This window comes from Electrophorus electricus, chromosome 6 (assembly GCF_013358815.1).
Source record: "Electrophorus electricus isolate fEleEle1 chromosome 6, fEleEle1.pri, whole genome shotgun sequence".
Lineage (NCBI taxonomy): Eukaryota > Metazoa > Chordata > Actinopteri > Gymnotiformes > Gymnotidae > Electrophorus > Electrophorus electricus.
Genome location: NC_049540.1, coordinates 23098792 through 23114468, shown reverse-complemented (window position 1 = coordinate 23114468; position 15677 = coordinate 23098792). Strand labels below are relative to the sequence as shown.

Here is a 15677-nt window from a genome sequence, read left to right as displayed (position 1 = left end):
ATCTAATTTCCAGTTCGACTAACATTACTATTATGGCACTACCGTGAATGCAGCTACTGTGTGCGTTACACCGCTTTCTCCCTTTGCCCCCCGAAGAATATAATGTGAGTAACAAGAGGCTAGATTTATAATAAACTTACTGCACTAGAGCAGTTAAAAACATTATAACTTGCACCAGCAAAGTCTCAAGACACGGTCGCTTTCGAGGTGATCTCAGCCTGTTTAGGTGGAGGGATGTGGTGGATGAGGGGATGATTAATTGGTGTAGCAGGAAGTGCTTATGGGGAGCTCAGGGATACAGACCCTAGGGCGCATCAGTTGACAGAGGCAGCCCACGGCAAACATACCGTGTAATAAGCCTACCTTTTATTAGAGCGACAGTGGACCAGTGAGCAAAATGAAAACTTTAGCACTCTGGACTGCGCTCAGCGTGTGCATGTGTGGCGCGGTAAAAGCTTGCTCAGGTAACTAACTATCTAACTCAACTTTATTTTGAAAACTTTTTTGGTGCCATAGAAACATATTGACCTAACAGTAGCGTGGTAAAATGCGCTTATCTATTGGATGATAAATAGATAACCGTTACAATTACAGATATAAATGGCGAGGTTTGTTCACATTAAAAATGTATATAGCTTAAGAAAATTATTCGTTAAGGCTTAAGTTGTTTCTCGATTTTTTACAGTTAAAAAGCTGGGAAGTAACACCGGGAGATTTGCCAATGCCACTTTAGTCCGACTGTCGGAGTTTTTAAGCGCTGGATACAAGAAAGGAGTTCGACCAGTAAAAGACTGGCGGTATTCGACAATGGTATCCATAGACTTGATGGTCTATTCTATTCTGAATGTGGTGGGTTGAATAACTGCTACACAGGTATCATTATGATCGCTGTAATACCTATATTCATACTTTGATTGTCAAATTTTAAATCTTATATGTACCGTGTACGCAATTCAGGATGAGAAGAACCAGGTTTTGACAACATACGTGTGGTACAGACAGGTAGGTTATGCTGAATGCTAATCGAGAAGATTTAAATAAGATTTAATGATCTTTTCACCTATGCGCCTGCACTTTGTGAATGTCCTTACATGGCATAATGTCACCATAAATGTTATGAAAACTGGTAAAATTAATAGGCAGGCAAACAAACAAACAATAACAAAAGCATTTTTTCATATCCCCTGTGAAGCAATGGACAGATGAATTCCTTGTGTGGAATCCAGAAGATTTTGATGATGTCAAACAAATCTCTATGCCTACGGCAAATGTCTGGGTACCTGACATTGTCATCAATGAGTTGTGAGTATACTCTGCATGACCACTGCTGAATTTTAGTGTAGTGAGACACTGATCTTAGGCTAAATTTATGTTTATACATTATGGTTGTTTAAGTTTTTACCACCAACTATTAAACTTTTAGACTGCAACATTCAGTACTGCCTTACATGTACAAAACAAAAATGGGAGAGACAAGCAGCAGCCAAAATAAACTGGTTAATAATTCTGTGTGTTTTTCTTATTTTCTAAAGTATTTTCCCTGACTCTTACAGTGTGGATGTTGGAAAGTCTCCAGACATTCCGTATGTGTATGTGAGAAGTGATGGTCTGGTGCAGAACTATAAGCCCATCCAAGTGGTGACTGCTTGCTCCCTCAACATCTACAACTTCCCATTCGACGTTCAGAATTGCAGCCTGACCTTCCAGAGCTGGCTGCACACTAGTAAGTGCCTTCTTGTATACTCCACTAGTATTAGCAGTTTAGCTGCAGAAATTATTTATAGCTTTTCTGAAATCATATTAAATGAAAACTAAGAAATTAAGTTATTAGAAAGCCATCATAATTTGTAGTATTATTTAAACAACTTATTCTCAACAAGAAAACATGACATTAATGAAGGCCAGGTAAGGCCAGCTGCATTATATCCTCGCCACAGGAAGCTACAATCAGTCTGAATGAAGTGACCTTTAGCATATCTCCTCCTGTAGTTAATGACATAAACATCACGCTAATGAGGAGCCCGGAGGAAGTGAAGGTGGATAAGACAGTGTTCATGAACCAGGGAGAGTGGGAGCTGCTGCACATCCTCTCCAAATACAAGTCCTTCAGCGTGGACAACGACGACTACTATGCCGAGATGAAGTTCCATGTGTGTGCAAATAGGAAGCTACTACAATCTCTTGGTTAGCTCTATCAGGGGTTCTCAGGACCAGTCCTGGAGACCTGCTTCATTGCACAATTACAAGAGTTCCTTGCTTCAGCACATCAGATTCAACTCATGAAGTGGTTGATGAGGAGTTGGTGTGTTGGGGGTAGGGATGACTTGAAACTGTGATGGGCTGTGAGTCTCCAGGACTGGAGCTGGGAACCTTTGTCTTATATCACAGACATCATTAAAAAGAGAATACAAGCAGCTTCTAATGAAAAGCCTGATAACTGCTCCAGTAATCTGATATCAGCATTTTCTCTTTGTGATGACACTAAATGTAACTCTGGATTCACCCGAACAGACTTTGACATTCCTAGCTTTGTCACCACATCACTGGTGGATTTGTTCTCATCCTTTAACCCTCAGGTGGTGATTCGGCGCAGGCCTCTCTTCTACACTGTCAATCTGCTCCTGCCGAGCATATTCCTGATGGTAATGGACATAGTGGGCTTTTACCTGCCTCCAGACAGCGGAGAGAGGGTTTCCTTCAAGATCACACTGCTGCTGGGCTACTCGGTCTTCCTCATCATCGTCTCTGACACTTTGCCAGCCACTGCTATTGGCACCCCACTCATTGGTAGCTGCCACACTTTGTTCTGTAGAAGTACAGAAAAATGCTTGCCAGTCCCCACAAAAGCAATATGACCCCAATTACCTTTGATTGATCGATTATAGGGTCTTGGGTTTCCCAGGAGTTCCTGAGGACTAGATACCTGCTTTTCCTGTCCAGTTCTGGGAACCAACCCTCAACACTATGCGTTTTTGCTTCTAGAGTTGTTGGGAGCTGACTCCAAAAACATTTTTTGAAAACTTGAAAAATAGTGGGAAACACTGATGTAGTGGACACCATTATTATAGTCTTAAATCTGTCCCAGCAGTTTGTCAGTGTATCTTCATTGATGTGAATGCAAGTTTGTGTGTTTTTGTGTTTGTGTGTGGGGGGGCACAGGTGTGTACTTTGTCGTGTGCATGGCCCTGTTGGTGATCAGCCTGACAGAGACGGTGCTGATCGTCAGGCTGGTGCATAAGCAGGACCTGCAGTCTCATGTGCCGCAGTGGGTCAAGCACCTGGTGCTGGACAAGGCCACCATGCTGCTCTGCATCCGCAACAGGATGTCATGCTCCCTGCTGGCTCGCGACTCCGACCTGGCACGCTACAAGGAGAACAACATGAACACAGGTGAGCTTCATTCTCTGTATATGTATGCATAGGTCAGGAAGATTGGGTTATTTTAATAGAAACTTGCATGGGGAAATTTGCCTTATTTTTCAGGTTACAAGGTGAATTCAGAATTAGACCTTTAACCTATTAATATTAGCACATCATCTGGTGAGACAATTAAATGGGAACATTGGAGAACAAAATCCACAGGATGCTACTGATTAGCACACTAGTGTGAAACGTGTGTGATTTTCCACCTGCAGTCCGCTGCAACCACCACTGTGAGACCTCCAGAGACATGGAGAGGGGCCTGGGCGTTGGCCTGCCTGTGCGGGACACCACTCCTCCAGTCATGGACAACATCCTGCACGAGGTCTCCTCCATCCGCCAGTTCCTGGAGAAGCGGGAGGCATGCCGCGACATCGCCAAGGACTGGCTGCAGGTGGGCTATGTGCTGGACGTGCTCCTCTTCAGGGTCTACCTGCTGGCTATGCTAGCCTACAGCATCACCCTGGGCACGTTGTGGTCCGTCTGGCAGTACGCCTGAGAGCGTGCAAGCCCCGCCTCCCCCCTTTCACAGCAGCCACTGTGTGTTCATGTGGGTTAGCAGGTCTGTGTGAGATTAACATGAAGCTGCCACAGCCGATGGCCCACAGCAGGATCATGTGTAGTTCGCAGAGTGTCAGGTGGGTTAAGATGGTCAGATGACGGCTTGCTCAGCTAGCAGACATCATGGCCAGAAAGCTCCTCCTCCAACTCTCTTTACCCAATATAAAATGGCACATTTGGTTATCCAAATAAATAGCTGTATTTCAGTATATTCATTTAATGTGTATCTCATAATAGGACACTACAGAGCTATAAGGATATGACCACAGTCAGTGAAACTCACTGGTCCTGGTCTTTAAAATTGTCAAGGTCTTATGTTTGCTGACATCACTTTATAAGATACAAAGTTTGGACATACATAAAGGATTTTTAAATGTAATTGTTCATCATAAATTCATCATAAATTTAAAGAACAACATAAATCAACTATGAAATCATGGAGAATATCAGTCATGTCACTTTTACATCACTGTATCTATCATTTATTTTGAAAGCCTTGGTCATTTATCAAATTGAAATCCAACCTTGAAATCTATACTGAAATAGAATGTACTGAGTACTTTTTTATTAAATGGCAGAAAATGGTGAAATTATAAATATATGATTAATGTTAAGGCCTAAAAGCCAAACCATGCATCAGAACTGTAATGTTTCTAACACAGCTTTTGGCTGTTTTGTAGCTGGTTATTAATCCTTGCCTTAGGACTAACACTTTAATGTACTGATTTGTAAAGACCTTTTATTCTCCCTCAGTGGGAATTCGGCCAGCATGCTGACTGGTGATTGGCTAAATGTCACTGACACCCTACATAATTAAAGCAAAAATCAGTTAGACAGTTAGACACTAAATGGGAGCATTGATCCCAATACAATCAATGAAACTGCATCTTCGTAGGCTGTCAGAGAATGGGTTCGCAATTCACAAGCCATTATCTCATCACCCAGTGGCTGAAAGACAAGAAGTCATTTGTTTTACTTTTAGGTACAATAAATACTTTTTAAAAAGGTCCTTTTAAAAATGTCTTTTAATTTATTTTAATACAATTTATTTACATGTGATGCATAGTTGTATCTGTCCAGCATGAAAAATGTGTAGCAAATGTTTGCTTGTGTCTGTGTCATACTCATTCACGATCACTAGAGGGCTATAAAAGCTAAATATCATGTACTGTTGCATTGTCTTACTCTGAGGTTATTACACTGTACATCCGTAAATAAATCTCATTGACCCCTGAAATAAGAAATATCATACAAGTCATAATCACAGTTTCACAAATGAGAAATAATAAATATAAAGCAGAGAAACTAAACATATGCTGTGACAAATTAGCTAGGAAAATCTATCCAGCTTCAGCTGGAAGCATCCTTTAGAAAAACAAAACACCAACCAAACCCCTGAATGAGCAGCCTCCGTGGCTTCTTGTAGGACATTACTGGTTTTGTAAATGCACTTGTCCATATATGGCCCCGGTGGGTTCACTGAGCCAGTTGGCCTGTGGAAGCCTGCGGACAGGGCTTAGCTGGGAAGACAATCGGGGGATTTGGACAAGACCACGTCCACCATTCAACGCATCGCTGTCTAACCTCCCCTTGTCCATTAGATCATATCTGGGTCAAAGAGCACCCAAAGATGGGACCCCCTTGGCCAGCACACAAAAGCTATTCAGTGCCAGATTCGCATTCATTCCAGCTCCCTCTCACATGGCTGGGAGGGTCACATGACCTGAAGTGAGCCCCAGCAGCCCAGGGTGCCAGCCGGGACGCTTCTTAATGATGCGGAGAGAAAAGGAGGCACCTTTAATATGATCAGATGGCCTTACAAATGCAAGCTGGAGTCTGGATGCCACTCAGTCCTCCTACAATCTATGTTTGACAGTGAAATATGATTGTTGCTTTGTGTACGTTAAAGCTTAGGAGAGAGAATGGGCAGAAAAGGATTAGTTCACTCCAGCCAGTGATGCTGGCAATAGAAGAAACAGTAAAGTTCTCTCTCCCTCTGTCACACATAAACCCGCACCAAAACCCCCCAAAACGCTGCGATAGTACAGATGCAAAACTAAACATTATTATTATTATTATTATTATTATTGACATATTCCAAATTATACAGGTGTTTTACCAACTTTCTTTATAATCTAAAGAAACACAGTAAAATGTAGCAATGACTAACATAGCTTCATTTTACTTTGACATTTTCATTTGACATGTGTGACTCATGTTATTTAAATAAATATTTTCTTGCGTCCTAGTTCTGCAACACAATTACAGTGAACTGACAAAGGTGCATATCACTGTTTGTATGCAACAAGTACTGCACTTGAACTGGATGATAGAGGCACGCTCCCATATACACAACCAGACATCATTTTACACACACCCCAAATCCCAGGAACACTGTGTAGTGTCGTAGTGGCTTGCCTGCTGTTTGTTCAGATGATTCCTCCAAGTCCTATGCAAAGAGCCCAGGCCGACAGCAGAGAGCTCACTCACTCTGCACGGCCTGTGCTTTGTATTCCCCACTCGTCTGCTTGCTGGAGGAAACGAGAGCAGAGACTCTTTTGTTTCAGTCCGTTTCTTCCCCAGATGGTAGTTAATGCAGGCTGTGGTGGCAGTGTCCGCAAAGCTAATGCTACAGTACCTGTGCCACTCTCCCAGCGTAAGCAAGAGAACTGTTTTTTTTCCAACTGCAAGAAACACAAATGTTCATGGCTACGGTTGATATCTTTTTTTTTTTTTTTGCTCACTCACCCTGGACAACCACGGCTAATGTCTGAACTGCAGGGGGTGCTAAAATGAGCCCCTTCAAACGTCCGAGTCAACGCTAATGTGCATAAGACATTTTGGAAGTGTACAAAAATTGGCCTGAAACGAACAACTTAGGGTTTCAATAGGGTATCAACTTTTTACCATTGGTTAAAGGTATTATGTGATTTGTTAAAGTGTTTAATTGATCCATTTATTATGTGCTCATATAAAAGTACAGAAGCACATAAAGTTACATTTCAGAAAGGGAAAACAAAGCCATGGCGATCTCACCTCTCTACACACAGACTTCAGACTGTTGGCACCATATATACATTGTCCCCTCCATCTCTGCAATAGAAGGACACAAAAAGAGGCTAACCTGCCCTTAAATACAAGCAGAACAAATGCATCAATAAAAAAAAATCATTTATAAAATGGCACGACTGAGGTAGGCCTTTTGTTAGTTGACATTAAGGCCTACAACTTTCAGTAAGCAGGTAAAAGACATGAAAAGCCAGACAAACTTAAGTCCACTTTTTATTTTTTTTCTAACTGCAGATTTAAGGAGTACAACTGAACATTGTTATTTGATGAAACTCATAAATAAAAATACAAAAAAAAAACAAAAAAAAACCCAAAAAACCCACACTACAAAACAATCTACTGTTAGTAGGATGTAAAAAAATCTCTCACTATTAAAGGCACACAATTTACTCAGTAACAACATTGAGAAGAAACCTGCAGCATTAAATCTCTTTAATTTCTTTATTTTTTCCACACTCCATCAGAGAACACTGAAATGTTACAAAGAGATGTGTCGGATCCTACACAGAAAGAAAAACCACATCAGAAACTGATGCCGATATCTGTAGCACAATTGGCAGAAAATAGTGCTACAAAAATGTTGCTGGAAAAGACAAAAGGACCTTCGCAAAGCTTAATGCAAATTAAAATTTTTACAATTGACGACAAACAGAAAAAAAGACAAAAACAAAATTGGGCACCTTCTAAGATTAGGCTAAGATTAGGTGCTGAGGTAGACGTAACTATAACAATTCAAATAATTATAAAAACACTATTTTTTAGTACAGAGCAACGACTGGCACTTGTGCTGTCACGACAAGGAAGAAAAACACATAAGCCCAAAAAGGGGAGGGGGGGTTTACAGTAAAGGGAGTGCGAGGTGGGGGGGATAGAGAGAGCCAGAGAGAAAGAATGAGATCGGGAGAGAGAGCAAAGACAGAGGGAGAGGAGAGAGAGAGAGATGCTTTGTTACATAAAAAAAGCTTTGTTAGGCTTGGTCCGACAGGGCAATTGGTCCTCAGTGCTAATTTAAAAAAAAAAAAAAAAAAAAAAGACAATGTCTCAGAACTTTGTTACTCAGACAGTTTAGTCTAGACGTAAGTGGCACATGCATGGCAACACGGCATGAAATGGCTACTCTTTCTAAAACACCACACGCCAACACAGTGAGCCAACTCCAGGGATGCCAGGATGACTGACTTTACTGTCTCTTTACATGCACCGACAATGTAAGTACTCTTAAAAAGAAAGAAAGCAAGAACGTTATGCTGGGGCAGAAAATCTCAGTAAAACATCAGAGTCAACGTGAAAAGGCATCATCATTAGCTTTAATCAGCAAACCTGTTGCTGACATTCAAACAACTGAAGAAACAGTGCCCAAATGTGACTCTCAGAACAGAAATGCCTACACTGTTAGATAATCATCGAGACAAATGCACATATTTCAAAGCAAGGAATGTTCATCTTAAAATTCCTTTCAAATTGTATACAAAACACTGCAACAATACAGAATTTAATATTTAGTCATTAATGAAAAAAGCAGACCATAAAATGATCCAAAATAGCTCTTTTAATTGGACATTGTTAATAGGGATTTAGCCTCCTCCTGGGGAGACAGGCAGGATCTGTTCATTGTGGCATCCCTGGAGCCCTAGAGACACCAGTTATTTTCTTTTGAAAATACAGAAACTAAGCAGATATAGATGGACAATTCCTTGAACAATTCATTTAGGCACAAATATTACAGAAACATCAGAATAACATTGAGGGAAGAACTATATCAATGCCAAAATCTTTTAACCATATATAGAGAAAAGTGGCATAGAACATTACTATCTGATATTAGTGCATTTGTCACCAATATACGCTCTCTGAAACCCACACACCGACATTCATACCTTTATGCACACACACAAAGGAAAGTAAAACAAAAGTAGAGAAAACAGACACTAGTATGTGGCTTTATATCTCTTATTGTTGCCCCATATTACAAACTCTTTTTTTAATATCTGCTTAATATGTGCTGACATTTGCCACTCATACAAAAACAATATTATTTCTGCCTTTGACACTGAGCTACTTATGCTTGCTTTGAATCTCACATGGGATCAAAAGAGTCCCAACTCACAGTGTTTTCCAGGATATAACAAGACATAAAACAGTTACACCCCCGGCCCCTCTATGTCTCCCCCCCCCTTTAGCAACTTCAAGTAAAGAAATAAAATGTTGGCAACATGATTGTTTGAAATCTTGTGTGCAATGTAACTGATCATTGGCATCACATTTAATTTCTCTCTCTCTCTCTCTCTCTCTCTCATAAAGGAGTTTGTGGCTGATTTAGTCCTTCACCTACAATGTATTGACATTCAGAAAGCAACACTTACCACCACTTATTCACACATTTATGTCCAACATTACCAAAGAGGAGCAAGGCAAACAATTCAAACCAGGAAAGAATCATGTCAAACAAAACAAAATAAAAAAAATGTACAAAGATTTGCCCTGCTGAAACCTCGACAAATGGAAAAGGGACCGACACTCAATACAAAAATATCACAATTTTATATATCAAATGGCCTCTGTTGGCTCTTGCTCAGGACTACACTCATATAAAGAGAAGCTGACCGACAGGATTTAGTTTTTTTTCCTTCCTTTCATCTCCGATTACCACTTGCAGCCCCAATTGTCCAACGCACAATGCACCTCTGCATATGACCTGTTCTTCACGGTTCAGGCTTAGTGAACCATCTTTTTTTTTTTTTTTTTTTTCACATTACAAAACTACAATTCTATTCACATATTTTCAAGTTTAACTTTTTTTTTTTTTACTTTAAAGTACTACACTCCATCAATTCCATACATACCTCCCATATCAATGCTTTCCCCAAACTTAAGGCTTCTAAATCTCTTCTCTGCTCTTAACTAAAAGGTTGGGGGGTGAGGGGGGGGGACTGTATGAGAAAATAATTGCTTGTCTTTTCTGTTTAATTATCACTATCAAATTTTATCCTTTATATGTTACTTACAAATCTCAACAGATAATGCTTGAAAGCATGAGATGAAACGTTGCAATAATGCAAAACTTTAACACAAAAATGTGCTTTTGCAAATGAAAATAAAACAAGAAATAAAACAAAACTTAGAGGTAGCTTACAAAAAAATGACCACACCCACAAGCTCTTAAACAAGTAGGGTTAATAAATTTTTTTTTAAAAAAAAATACCAATTTTGGTAACAAAGATGCAATAATCTCTCTTCATCGTGGCACTTCTGAGTACATATCATATTTCACATCTCCTCCGTGAAACATAGCAGGCAGACACATGCGTTCACAATCAAATATACAAAAAAAAGAGAAGAGACGACAAACGAAACAAAGGAAAAATTAAAAACGCAAGCACATGAGGTCACAAAAAACGAGGTAATTCAAGTACAATGTGCTGAGATAAATCAAGGTAAAATAGGAGACACAGACAAAGCAAAGGACCAAACCCATATGAAGAGCTGATCTGTTCTGTTATGGCAGCCCTCCAGGCTGGACAGACCAGACCTCATAGCACAGGTGAAACTCTTCTTCACTAACTGTTCAGATATGCGGGGACTAGTCCGGTATGTCACAGTGCGCTTTAGTGTCCAGGTCACTGGCAAAAGCAGCTTTAGTCATTATTTTGGTCTCTATATCAGAACAGCATAAACAGTTGATTAGATTTCTAGTAGGTAATGGACATGCGCAGTGTACTGCCGAATTTCATTTCAGAACTTAATGGCAATGATGACGTTGTGTTAGTCTGATTTCTTTACCGGGCAAGTACTTAATAAAAATGAAATAATGAAATAAATGTGAGAACAAGCAAGAAAAGAACCCAAAGTGTCAAGTTATTATTCCATAGAAACGTACAGTGTGTGCTGCAATGGAAATCCAATGAGGGCAGAAGAATGGCGAGACGTGGCACTCAGCAATGTCAGAGAAGAAACATCAAACAGAAACTGTTGTCGTAACGTGGATTTGTAATATGCGCAATGAAGCTGTTGACAGCTATGCTGCAGAAGTAGAGATTATGTAGAGAAACTGAAATCACATTTATGAATGGAACATTGAGAGCTTAGCTGATCTGTATGCTGGTTAAACCAATAAACCCTTAATGAATGTAAATTATTCAGGAAGACTCTACCCACTGAGTGTCTATGGTACATCAATAAAGATGCTCTCTTTGAAGCTTTTGTCTCAGTTCCCCAAAAGCAGAACCAACACACATGACCACCTGTATTGCAATTCAGATGCATCTTACTCAAAAAGTATTCAAAAGTATCTTACTGGCAGATGTAAGTGCTTGTTACACCAACCCCTGGTATGTCACATCTAAGTTCAAGGAGGTGAACAGTTATTAACGAGGAAAAGGGGTAGTATCCCACTTCAAGTTTAAAGAGTGAAACAGTATTATACTAAGAGGAAACAGGAGAGGACATCATTTTTAAGAGCCCTCCATGAGACAGTGGGAGAATCCTAAACTCCATGTGTGCGTGTTTTTGTGTGTGTGTCTGGCATGAAGATGAGCAGTACTGCATGACCTCAGTGTGTAGAGCAGACTTCCTGTTTGAGATGCTGCTTCCCGTGAGCAGATGAGTACTCCACAAGGTGCCATTACAACACAACAGAACGCAACACCACAACGGGGACTCACCAATGACGAAGCCATACTAAACGGGTAAGAATTTTTTTCTGTGTCCTTGTATTCCTGTCTCTCTATGTCACATCCTCTCCCACGTTGCTTTGCCCAGCCCCCTCCGACAAAAATGTGCCCAACCCCCCTTCCCCCACTGTTCGCTTCCTCCAACTACATCCTCCTGCATTCCAAACTGACTGCCTAACCACGCTTCCGGCCGCTGGCCCAGTGGGCCTCCCCGCCCCAACCCTGCCCCTTGCCCCACCCTCCTGGTGGACGTGCATCCCCCTGCACCCCACTTCAAACATAGCACAGATACAGGTAGGTCTTCTCTATCCTCCAGTCTGGGGGGATGTCCTCGGGCTTGTGGCCCTTCATGTGCTTCTGCATGGCCGACAGGCTGGGGCAGTACTCGAGGCAGATGGTGCACTGGTAGGGCGAGGCGCCGTTGTGCGTGCGCAGGTGCTTGATCATGGCCGAGTAGTCCCGCGAGCGCTGGTGGCACAGCTTACACTCGAACGGCTTCTCACCTGCGGGGATGGGAGACAGGGTCAGAGGAGCAGAGGCGCCAGCAGTGCCCAGCAAAACGCCAAGGACACACCCCTGGCACACTTACGCACTCAAGCACGCTGGGTTTAAAAGAAACCCTCTGGAGTTGCTAAATATGTGATACTAATGTGCTAAATGAGGGAGAGGATAGTTTCTGAGCGAAGGGTGCTGGGAGACAGCACAGGTAGGACACTAATGATATTTAGCTTCAACTGGTCAGAAAAACAAACAGTTCATCTGCATCTTCTAGCTCTTTCATCTACATGCAGTGTAGGTAGAACACCTGTTTAACTAAATAAATGGGTGCACAATTTTTGAATAGCTTTTGTATAGCTAACCATTTTTCTTTCAATGTAAGGATTCAGAGAAACAATACCTAGTGACAGTAACAGAACATTAAGCTCCATTTAGTCTGGCAGCAACAAATAAATCATCCAAATATTGACCTTTAAAATATGTCACTGGAAAATGTAAAGATGCTCCACTCATCTTTACATTTTCCAGTGACAAATGTTGACCTTTAAAATATGTCACTGGAAAATGTAAAGATGAGTGGAGAACAAACCCAGAGTCTGTACTTCTCAGTTTGGCGAGCTCGTCTACGCCCTGTGCTCCACTGCTAGCGGACCGGACCAGCCGTGACCCGGGTGGGAGGTGCAAGGTCACACCCGCCTGTGGCTGTTCATGTAAACGGCTCTAACGAGGCGGCCATTAAATCCTCGGGAGGCGATGGTGGTGGTGTACTTTAACTGCACTGTAAACAGGGTGGCCTCGGATAACCAGGCAATAATGAATTGCAAATGGAGCTTGGATATTGATCGGCCATTGACAGCACGGGCCGGCCGCATCGATGCTCCGTCACGCGGCTCTCTTTTGTGCGAGCTGGCCTTTGACTGAAAGCTTGTCACTGCCCTTGTTATCTCAGTCATGCCCGGCTCCACCAGCCAGGCCTGGACTGACCAACAAGGGAAAAAAAGCCAATCATTTGACAGGCTGCCTTGATAGAAGGGTTTAAGGGCAGTCCAGGCGAGCGCAGTGGGGAGGAGAAGGCCGGGCCTCAGTGGACGGGGAGAGACCCCAGGCTCAGCGCTACAGTCCTAATCCCCTTGTCATGGGGAGAGCTGACAGCACAGGAAATACTGTTGCCCTTTGGTGAGGGCCTTATAGAAGAACTTCGAATCAATCAGACATCTTAACAGCAACACAGAAGAGCTCTGGCAACCATCATGTCGCAGGCCAAAGGCTAACACGCGAGAGCGATACAAGTGCATGTCTACTGCCCGAGAAGAGCAAGGGCGTTCACTGCAAATGACCCATCCTTGCGCATCGGTGTGCCAGCGTCCCAACTAGCCAAGCACATCGAGTCACATTGGCTGGCAGCCGTAAACGCGTTTTTGCTTCAGGAGGGGCCGAAGACCAGTAGACAGGCAGAGGCGGGCCATACCTGTGTGCACACGGTAGTGGGTCTCCAGCTGGTGCTTGAGGCTGAACTTCTTGCCACAGCCGTTGCACTCATAGGGCTTCTCCCCAGTGTGGATGCGCTTGTGGCCCTTCAGTGTACTCTCGTCCCGGAAGCAGCTCCCGCAGAACTCGCATTCGAACGGGTGGTCACCTGCCACACGGACACACGGGAGACGCCGCACTTTAGCACATGTTTGTGGGGCTTGAGGTGATTGTTTCATAGGTTTTCATAGGTGTTTATAGGGCATTATTATTTACTGGGAAAAATTGTAACCTGCAACATTTGAGATATAGTGGAACATGACAGTTTCACCAATGCGACAAAAATAACATCTCATTTACATATCATGATCCTCTACTCACAGGCCAAGTTTCATCATGGTATTACTGGTGCTCAGGCATGCATGTAATGGATATTCAGATGCCAATAATCAGGGATATTATGATATGCAGGGCGCGCTCTCTTGCCCTTTGTTAATTGCTTTCCTGTGTCTGGCTATCCTCTGCTCATAGATCATTCTCACCCTGTACAGATGCACGACGCTGCCAGGCGTGTAATGTTCTCGATTAATGCATTTCACTACGGTGCTGAAGGTTTAAGTCATTGTGAATGACCTACGTGTTTCATTATCTGGCTGTCCGAGCGGCACCGTGCCGACGAATAAATTGCGTTTCTCGTTATGTACTGTCATGCTCAGCCTCTCGCCACCCCCGTTACGAGACAGTGTCAATTTCCTCGGGCAGGTTCGGAGCGAGCAGCACCTAAATGCTCCACACATTTTACACTCGCTCGGCTATTTGGGCTAAAATGTCACTGCTTTGTGTTCGACGAACTATCTCGGACTAATGGGAGAAGAGAATGTAAATAAATAAATAAATAAATCAAGAATAGGAAAAAAACAGAGTGGTGGCTCGGGAAAAAAAAAAAAAAATCAATAAAAGTGACGGTCTTTATTTGTCTGCATGAAGCTATCTGTGGCTCGCGCTGTAAGACATTGTGCTCTTTCTAGCGTCTCTGCCGCTGCAGAGCGCGCAATCCATCACCGTCTGCGTCTGGGCTCCGGCACGCGACAGGAATAGTAATCCCGCCAAATTCACCTGACTTTAATTGCGACTAAGCCTGCGCTTCAATCAGAGACATCTGTGCCGAGCCCAAAGAAAGCTCCTCGCTGCAAATGCCCCAGAGTTCAATTCAGTGGCTTGCTCTCACAATCAGTACAAGCATCTTTAATCTTTATTTGGCAGAATAATTGGTGACAGCTCGCACTTGATACTACAGGGCATGAATTCATATATCTAACACAAGGCATTATTTTAGGCCGCTGGCTTCGTGTAAATGCAGTGTTTTGCCGCCACAGACATAAGCCAATCTGCTTATCAAATTTCGCAGCGACGCTAGGGCTTGGCGGGGCTTAGTTTCCTTAGGAATACATTAAGCCTGGAGGCAGTAAAGATACAAGGTGATAGATCAAGAGGCTGCCACAGATCCTGGTTCTGTGTTCCCCCTCCATGCCCGCAACGCGGTCAGCCATCGGGCAGAGGGAGAGTCTGGGCTGAGGAGGGGGGTGATGGGTGGGTGAGGGAAGCTCGGGGGCTGCCACCTGCGTCCCTGGGCCCTGGGGGGATGGGCTGGCTATGGTGGTTGGGGAGGGGGTGGTGTACCTGGCCAGGGTGCATGGGTGCCGCCTGCAGCCTGCCAGGACCACGGCTCAGGGCCCAGTTCATTATGCACTAAGCGGCGTAAATCAGGGATCCATCACTGCCAGGGTCTCGGCTGGCCTGCACTATCAAACACAGCTGCGAACACAAAACACCCGCCGCAGATGGAAAATGGGCTCCGAATAAAACACAAGCGCAGAACAACAACGGAATATTAACGAGGCCCAGCCGGCAGAAGGAGCCCACGCCGAGAGGGAGGGAGGAGGAGAGCGTGCGTGTGAGCAGCCATGATTATTAACCCCCGATGGATGCGAG

General features: G+C 43.1%; 2 protein-coding genes across 4 annotated transcripts in view; one reads left to right on the top strand and one right to left on the bottom strand.

Annotated features, from left to right (window-relative positions):
* The first annotated feature begins 354 nt into the window (after positions 1-354).
* htr3a (5-hydroxytryptamine (serotonin) receptor 3A) lies at positions 355-5147 on the top strand. The gene is made up of 9 exons (XM_027006088.2): positions 355-464; positions 686-849; positions 958-1002; positions 1193-1302; positions 1554-1723; positions 1990-2150; positions 2577-2787; positions 3160-3390; positions 3636-5147. Exons 1-9 carry the CDS (start codon positions 398-400, stop codon positions 3917-3919), a joined length of 1443 nt encoding a protein of 480 aa, XP_026861889.1. The 5' UTR covers positions 355-397; the 3' UTR covers positions 3920-5147.
* Positions 5148-7250: 2103 nt separating this feature from the next.
* Positions 7251-15677, bottom strand: part of zbtb16a (zinc finger and BTB domain containing 16a) — an 80668-nt gene continuing 72241 nt past the window's right edge. For all 3 annotated transcript variants that reach the window (XM_027004194.2, XM_027004211.2, XM_027004204.2), the window contains exons 6-7: positions 13687-13854; positions 7251-12223 (exon numbers count right to left, since the gene is read on the bottom strand). In XM_027004194.2, the coding sequence (XP_026859995.2) occupies positions 11994-12223; positions 13687-13854 (398 nt within the window). In that variant the 3' untranslated portion in view covers positions 7251-11993. The remainder of the gene's footprint in view (positions 12224-13686; positions 13855-15677) is intronic.